Here is a 9551-nt window from a genome sequence, read left to right on the forward strand (position 1 = left end):
GTTCGATATTATGCAACTTTTTAGTTTTATATTAAATTTGTTAGCATTTTTATGGATATTTTCATAATTACAATACTTTATTGCATCTGCTTTAATACATTCATACAAAAATTTATGAGGGACGAGTGGGGGCTTCTTGTGTTTGCTACATGCTACGGCACGCGATGTTATTATCGGCTTGCACCCAAGCAATACAAACTCCAAACGAATTGGCTTACCTTGCTCTTGATCTCAACTGAAAGAAAAGCAATAGTTGCAGTAATTAATTAAAGCAACAAATATGTCTGGGCTGCAACGTCAGGGCAGCGGTAGCAATGCCTTAATATGAATGAAATTCAAAGAAAAAAAAAACGAAATTGAGGAAAAATTAATTGTTCTACATTTATGCCACAACATACTCCTATTTGCTTGGATCGGCGCAAAACGGTACCTCTCGATGCGTGGAAGCGTTAAAAAATGAGAGTTAAAAAACATGTGAAGCGAAAAGGAGGAAACCGCAAAAAAATGCAATAGTTATAAATATGGAGTCGGTTTCATGCACAACGTCAGTCTAAACTAAACACCTTTAAAATTTAGTGTATTTGGAAGGCACAATAAAGGATTACTTTACGCGGAATACAGATTCAGTTTTAGAACGTCATTATAGTATCTAAATCGAAACAAGGATACCATGACACAACTGGTGAGCTGTTTAAAATTGCAAATTGAATGTGTTAAGCATATGTGTGTCTAGTCGCCGTGACAAAATCAAATTAGTGCATATTTATTATATATATTAAATCGAATTTTATATTGAAAACCATGGGCACTACATGTATATAGTTCAAGTTTTTGAAAGGTTAAACGTAACGCCTGGTTTTCAATTTTCACTTGTCTGAAAGCGTTCTGTTTAAATTATTGCTGAAAGCTACACAACGATTAGAATGGATAATCGCAGTTTGTTGTGAATTCATTCTGTGGCCGTCAAATTAAAACCATCCAATTGTTAAAGACTGTCAAAGTGTGTAATTTCTACTTGAATCCGACGTGCAATATTGCCAACCATGTGAAATATTATAAGGAATATTTTGATACATCACCTTATTATATCATCATGGATCTAATCATGGCCTATAAATAAGGTCACCCAGGGAGACCAGCTGGATATCTGCGCCACTCAAGTTTACTGTCAAAATACATTATTGTGAATTGACTCCCATTATGAAAACGTAAACAAAGTCGAAATTTTTGACATAAGCACATGTTTGACGTGTGTGGCGCGCTTTAAATTTGTGTGCTAGTCTCACACATACATTTACAAATTGCCATCCTCTCACCGTGTGCATCACTGCCATAGACTAATGAAGATATAGACGACGAAATACTCAAAAAATGCGTGGTCAAGTGACTCAAAACAAAAAACTCAACAATTTTTAAAGTCGTTTTTTGGGGAAAATGGCCTAATAAATCAATTTATTATTTAATAAACAATAATGTCAAGAAATTTGGATAAAATTATTGAAAAAATTATTTTTCTTCCATTTTATTAATAATTCATTAAAAAACATCCACAATCTTTGAAAATATTTGTTTTTTTAACAGTACTGCCATATGTTTTGATATAAATTCTCATTGAAATTTGGTAGCACTGTTGATTTTTACCTAAAATATGGCAACTCAATTGAGAGCAAGAGAGAAATTTTGAGTATGACGCTGAGCAAAAATGAATAAGAGTCTAAGAGTCTAAACGCAACCAGAGAGTCACGAGTCAGCGTCATACTTTTTCGCCGGCGTGAAAACCAAACGAAAGAGTTGGCGTTAGCGGCACAAAATGTCAATTATATGTTTTTATTTTCTGACAGAAAATTTTACGTTGTGCAAACAAAATTCAATTTATTGTTTAATAGACAATAATGTCAAGGAACTTGGATAAAATTATTGAAAAAATTATTTTTCTTCCATTTTATTATTAATTCGTTCAAAAAACGTCCACAATCTTTGAAAATATTTGTTTTTTTAACAGCACTGCCATATGTTTTGATATAGATTCTCATTGAAATTTGGTAGCACTGTTCATTTTTACCTAAAATATGGCAACTCAACTGAGAGCAAGAGAGAACATTTGAGTATGACGCTGAGCAAAAATGAATAAAATCTATTCTAGCGTCAAGCCGCTAGACGAGAACGTCAGCCGTCGCGATTTCCCGTTGCATATAAGAAACACACGGCAAAGGGCTGTCGCTGACTCTAGACTCTATGGTTGCGTTTAGACTCTAAACGCAACCAGAGAGTCACGAGTCAGCGTCATACGTTTTCGCCGGCGTGAAAACCAAACGGAAGAGTTGGCGTTAGCGGCACAAAATGTCAATTATTTGTTTAGATTTTCTGACAGAAAATTTTACGTTGCGCAAACCAAAATCAATTTATTATTTAATAAACAATAATGTCAACAAATTTGGATAAAATTATTGAAAAAAATATTTTTCTTCCATTTTATTAATAATTCATTAAAAAACATCCACAATCTTTGAAAATATTTGTTTTTTTAACAGTACTGCCATATGTTTTGATATAAATTCTCATTGAAATTTGGTAGCACTGTTGATTTTTACCTAAAATATGGCAACTCAATTGAGAGCAAGAGAGAAATTTTGAGTATGACGCTGAGCAAAAATTAATAAAATCTATTCTAGCGTCATGCCGCTAGACGCGAACGTCAGCCGTCGCGATTTCCCGTTGCCTATAAGAAACACACGGCAAACGACTGTCGCTGACTCTAGACTCTATGGTTGCGTTTAGACTCTAAAATCTATTCTAGCGTCATGCCGCTAGACGCGAACGTCAGCCGCCGCGATTTCCCGTTGCCTATAAGAAACACACGGCAAACGACTGTCGCTGACTGTAGACTCTATGGTTGCGTTTAGACTCTAAATCTATTCCAGCGTCAAGCCGCTAGTCGCGAACGTCAGCCGTCGCGATTTCCCGTTGCCTATGAGTCTAAACACAACCAGAGAGTCACGAGTCAGTGTCATACTTTTTCGCCGGCGTGAAAACCAAACGAAAGAGTTGGCGTTAGCGGCACAAAATGTCAATTATTTGTTTTCATTTTCTGACAGAAAATTTTACGTTGTGCAAACCAAAACCAATTTATTATTTAATAAACAATAATGTCAAGGAACTTGGATAAAATTATTGAAAAATTATTTTTCTTCCATTTTATTATTAATTCGTTAAAAAACGTCCACAATCCTTGAAAATATTTGTTTTTTAACAGCACTGCCATATGTTTTGATATAAATTCTCATTGAAATTTGGAGGCACTGTTGATTTTTACCTAAAATATGGCAACTCAATTGAGAGCAAGAGAGAAATTTTGAGTATGACGCTGAGCAAAAATGAATAAAATCTATTCTAGCGTCATGCCGCTAGACGCGAACGTCAGCCGTCGCGATTTCCCGTTGCCAATAAGAAACACACGGCAAACGACTGTCGCTGACTCTAGACTCTATGGTTGCGTTTAGACTCTATAAGAAACACACGGCAAACGACTGTCGCTGACTCGATTAAAAAAAAAAAAAACACTGAAAAAAATCTGGTGAGAATTAAATATGTTTAAATCGACACATGTTTATATGCATTTTTCTCATGAAGAGGATAAATTCTTATTGAAATTTGAAATAAATGCCAATGCCAAATACATGGAATTGAAAAGGTATCGTTTTTTTAACTTTTCAAAAAAAAAAAACAAAACTCAAAAATGTTACCTGTAGTGCTATTCTGTAACTATTTAACGACAGAATTGCCGGCGATTGTCGATAACTGCAATTTTTCATTTGCCTAATTAACGAAAAAATAAAGTAGTCGTACCGACAGTTATCACAAATATATTTTTTTTTATATATAAAAAATATGTGTTTTAATTTTACTGATATTTGTCGGTAACATTGAAAAAAAAAAATACAGAATTGCACTACAAACAATTTTTTGTGTAGCAATAGCAAAGATACAAACCAATTTTATCCATACATTTAAATTTTTGCCAATTGTCTAAAGACTTTCTTGAATTTTTCATTAACACTAAATATGGGCAATTTTTGACATTTTCAAATAATATTGCAAAACACAATTTCAAATAATGGAAAATTTTACTGAAATGGATTAAACATAAAACCAGTAACCCTTCACCACTTTGGGTATATTCTACAGAGGTCGCCTTTTCGAACGAACATTGACATGAAATTGAACGAAGTTAAATATGCGATCTTTATCTGTAAGTAAACCGACTAACATCTATCCCAACATATGCCAACTTTACACACGCTATTTGGCATACATTGATAATTGGGTGTACATTCAACAAATATAGGTCGAAATTATATATGGAAGCTTTACTATATCTAAATCTGTACCAATTTCAAGGAAACTTGCTAGATATTAAGTTATATTAGTTTTAGTACGTTGTGTCAATCGGCCTAGCTTTGGGTCTTCAGTACACCATGTATTTAAAATCGGACGAAAGTATATATAGAAGCTATATGTAAATCTGAACAGATTTTCACGAAACCTAGCACAAATCATTCTGGACCTAATTGAGTACCCCATGCCAAATTTCGTGTAAATCGAAATACATGTAGGAACTTTGTAGTCCCATTTACCTTATATCGGACGAAAATATATGTGGGAGCTATATAAAAATCTGACCCGATTTTCTCGAAAGTTGGCACACGTCATTCTAGACTCAAAATTTCGCGCAAATCGAAAGATTTATAGGGCCTTTAGTGCACCATTTACATTTAATAGGACGAACATACATATATACAAGAAACTTAATACCAGGGTGCGAAGAATGATTAAAATACACTCTTTCTCACGAATGCTCAAGGGCGAGAATTCGAATGTTTTCAATTTATCGCGAATGATAAAGTTACAATGAATACACAAGCATTTGCATTCTCTCGCGAATTTTCGCATTGTACGATAAAATTTCGCTGCAAGCGTCGTCGATTCATTCTTTCGCGAGCATTCTTTGCTGAAGAATATTCTTTTGAAAAACTCAAAAAACAAATGTTCGCGAATTCTCGCGAGCACTGTTAAAAACAACAACAAACAAAAATATAAAAACACACACAAACAATGAAAGAATGTGTGTGGAACAGCGGTCGGCAACAAAACTTCATCTGCAATAATACATTGCTACGATCAAAATTATGAAAACAAGCGATAACACAACCACCGTCATCAACAGCTGAAACGAGACTGATCGGTGGTTGTTTTCTTTCACGAACGTTTGTTGTTATTGTTGTTGCCGTTTTGAGCATTCTCGAGAATTCGGGAATGTTTGTTTTCATTCGTGAGAGAATGTCAGAAAGAATTTCAACCACCAAACGAAACGAACGTTGTTGTGTGCTCTCACTCGTTTGTTATGTGTGTGCGAACATTCTTTGGCGAATGCTCGTTTGATAAAGAATTTATCGCCATAAATTCAATTTTTAATTTTTGACAATTAATGCATCAATTGTCTTCAACTGTCCTGTAGCTTGTAGATGCAGGTTTAAATTCAAAACAGTTTTCAAAAAATGACAGCAGCTGAAACAAAATATAAACGTATTATTTGGTTAACAAAAATTTAATGCGGCAGTAACAAACTCGACGGCTTTCCCTTTTATGGCTAGGCCATTTTATTTAATCAAAACTTAAATTACATATCAGGGTAAATAGCTTAAACCTAACATCAATATTATGTATGTACTAGCCTACTTTGAATCTTAACATAATAGTGCAACTGCATGCTGTGCACTACACTACATTCATTCTTAAACACAAGTGTCTTAGGCCGGACTTATTCTCCGTTGACCTTGTCTTATTCCAACGTGTTAGCTATGTTACCCGTTCGTATTTTGGATGAAATGGACTAACAGCTTGTTTTTGTCTTCTTTCTAATCGCCCTTCCATCCGAATTGCTTGAGATTTTACAAAGTTTAGGGGTTCGGGGTCAGAACCTTAAGGTTAAAGTAACACAAATTGTTCTTTAGAGTATTACAAGGTCGGCCAGTTCGACTATAATACTTAGTTAACTGGTTACCTAACTGACTATCATTTCCATAATTGTAAATATTTGCAGCAATTAGGTATTCCGGTACTGCTGGTTTTACTGTTATCCGGAAGCATTGCGTTTGCTAGAACCCGAAGAACAGATGATGTGGAAGAAAATCAATACACCATCCATCAGCACAACTACGAAGAACAACAATCAGAAACAACCAGTGCCGATCTACATGCTCAGGAATCGGGTAAGGTAGAATTTAAAGTCCATCCCGATCCCAATAGCAATATAGAACGGGGCAAGAGGGGCTCTCACAAACATGGACTTACTGCCATACTAAAGCCAGTCAACCGTCGCAAGAAACACATCCTGCTGAAGGTCCAGCCAAGGCATAAAAAGCCTATTCGCAACTCCCAGCCAGCTCAACAAAATATCCAACAAGATGATGTCAAGGTCTTCCATACATATGAAGAAACACATGAGCATATCATCGAAAAGGACGAAGAACCCCAATCTGTGCCACAAGTTGATAGCCAGACCCCGGAGGCTACCGAACAACTTGAAATTCAGGCAGAACAACAGTTTTCCGATCCAATAACCCAAGAGACCCAACACTTCCATTCCGAGGAGGAGAAACACGAGAAGCACAAGAAAATTAAGGTTAAACATCATCACCACCACCATCATCACAATCACATCAAAGAGATTATCAAGAAAATACCGGAACCGTATCCAGTGGAAAAAATTGTCCACGTACCCGTAGAAAAATTAGTCGAGAAGGTGGTACATGTTCCAAAACCGTATCCTGTAGAGAAAATAGTGAAAGTACCGGTGGAAAAGTTGGTTCATGTTCCAAAACCGTACGCCGTGGAGAAAATTGTAGAGAAAAAGGTACCATACCCTGTGGAAAAAATTTTCGAAAAAATTGTTCACGTGCCGGTCGAAAAGATTGTGGAAAAAATAATCCACATACCAAAACCATATCCCGTGGAGAGGATCGTAGAGAAAATCGTTCATGTGCCGGTAGAGAAGGTCGTGGAAAAGAAGGTTCCCTATCCCGTCGAAAAGATTGTGCACGTTCCTGTGGAAAAGGTGGTGGAGAAAATTGTTCACGTTCCCAAACCCTATCCCGTTGAGAAAATCGTTAACAAGCTTGTAGCAGTGCCGAAGCCATATGCTGTTGTCAAACCCGTTCCTTATCCAGTTGAAGTAAAAGTGCCTATACATGTGGAAAAACCAGTACCTTACGAAGTGGAAAAATACGTGCCGGCTCCATATCGAGTAGAGGTCGAGAAAAAAGTGCCAGTTTACATACACTCAAAGGAGCCCTATAAATTTGAGCGATCCAAACTCACTGATCACACGAAGAACAACGACGACGACTTCATAGACCATGAACACAAAGGCCTGGAACAGCATAGCCAAGAAATTGAATCGTTTAACCAACATTCGCATGATTTGTCCGTTTTCCCCTCCAACCATAAGCCGAGATTAAGTAAATTGCAAGCGGAAGAGTCACAGGAAACACAACAACAAACAAGGCAGGCTCAGGCAATTCGATCAGAACTTGTACGTCAACAGCAGCATCAGCAACAGAATCAATATCAGCAACAACAACAAACCCAATTCCAACAGCAACAACAACATCAATACCAACAACAGAATCAGTACCAACAACAAATTCAAAGTCAGCAACACCCTCAGGAGCCAACCACTCAAGAAAGTCAAAACATCGAAGTCTCCATACCGCCCAAGACAAATCCCAAATTCCGCATAAACGTTGAAGACGTCCAACAGACGGCCAATCAATCGCCAGCCTCGGATATGCAAACAGAAGCTTCGACAAATTCACTGCAAATGGTGACTCGCATTCAACAAATCGCCTTACCATTCCATTTCCTCCAATACCACCACGTGCCGTTTCAACAGCCCTTGGGCTTCTCATTGACCCCAAACAAGAAATGAGTGAACACGCACCCACTCACACACACAAAGAAATGATGCGTTTAGTTTATGAATAGTTTAGACAATAAGTTTACTTTAAAACCATATTATTATAGTTTAATTCAATTTAACAATTTTTGAAAGAGAATTGCCAATAAAAAACGACGATTATTTTGATATGTATATACATACATATGTACACAGACATAAATATTTTATATTATTTGATATGAGAAAATTGCAGATTCAATTCTAAGGAGGTAAGAAAGTGTATTCAGTAGTATTTTGGCGTTTTGTTTGTCGTTTTTATAAAACAACAATTTGAAAATACCACCACATTTGATAAATATTTTTTGTAAAAGCTAAATATGGTTATTTTTTTAATTCAATATATTTTGACAAAAAATTTAGATATCAGTTGGTCTCCTATTATATAGACCTTGTGCGAGTTCAAAAAGTCCAACAACGTTACCTAAAATTCAATGAAGCGTACAAAAATATTCAACTTCCCACTATGGTAAAATGTTTTGTACGGCCGTATTACCCAAATACGTCGAATCCATTTCTATAAGCGTACTAAACAAAATTGCGAAAAAATTAAAAAATTATAAAAAGTGTACAAATATTTTATATTCTTATTGTAAACAATTATATTTCTTTATGTTTTGTTTTTTTTTCAACAAAAGAAAAAACAAAACAACGTTCTGTAATAGTTGAACTTTTTCAACTTTGAAAATTCGTACGTCGACGTATTTCGGTTACATTCATATATATACATGTGTTCTACTTTTGTGGTGAAAAACGTCGAACGTGCTAGTTGAATTTTAGGTAAGGCTGCAAAATTGTTAAATTTTTTTTTTTGCCACAACAACAAGTTTTGGCAGAAAATGTAGATACAGAGTTGTGTATTTCCCGAAATTCGCCTTCTGGATGACCTGATATTTGGACCATGTATAAAAAATATATTACAATTTTGATAATTATTCCAATGGTTTTATAACAAAACAAATGAAAATACACCCTAACAACTTATTACAGCATTCAAGAGATGTCATTATATATACAGTATTTTTCGGTTAATTGACCCTACGGTTAACTGGTTTCAGTACACAACAATTCGAAACAATCCTAGACAATAAAACTTCCTGGCGACAATGTATTATTTAAAAAATCTCCAGATGCATTATGGACGAGTGGTCAAATTGTTCAAAATTATGAAGAATCAAGATCTTTCTGTGTAAGGAATAGTGATAGAGTTGTATACAGGAGAAATGAACAACACGTTTTTCTAGTCTTAAACCAATCCAAAATACTTCCGGAAATGAAATTATAGAAGATGAAGAAACGATTAATGATGAAAATAACATACAGTGAGCAGCAAAAGTCATGATACCCCATACAAATAAAAAATATTCAGTAATTACTAAAAAAATAATTTACAAAATTTAAAATAATTATTTTTATTTTATGTATTCGCTCCTATACTGCAACAATGGAAAGAAATATTTCATTTATTTGTTCCAACAAACCATAAAAAAATCGAGATCGTGTCAACTCCAAATTTTTGCGCAGCATAAGTCATTGT

At 35.2% G+C, this 9551-nt stretch overlaps 1 protein-coding gene across 1 annotated transcript; it reads left to right on the forward strand.

Moving 5' to 3' along the window:
- The first annotated feature begins 670 nt into the window (after positions 1–670).
- LOC133322285 (titin-like) lies at positions 671–7987 on the forward strand. The gene is made up of 3 exons (XM_061531297.1): positions 671–682; positions 6101–7591; positions 7658–7987. The coding sequence occupies exons 1-3, from the start codon at positions 671–673 to the stop codon at positions 7985–7987; spliced, it is 1833 nt and encodes a 610-aa protein (XP_061387281.1).
- The last annotated feature ends 1564 nt before the right edge of the window (positions 7988–9551 follow it).

Source organism: Musca vetustissima, unplaced genomic scaffold (genome assembly GCF_032173495.1).
Source record: "Musca vetustissima isolate MV318-11 ecotype Yass unplaced genomic scaffold, APGP_CSIRO_Mvet_v1 utg865, whole genome shotgun sequence".
Taxonomy (NCBI): Eukaryota; Metazoa; Arthropoda; class Insecta; order Diptera; family Muscidae; genus Musca; species Musca vetustissima.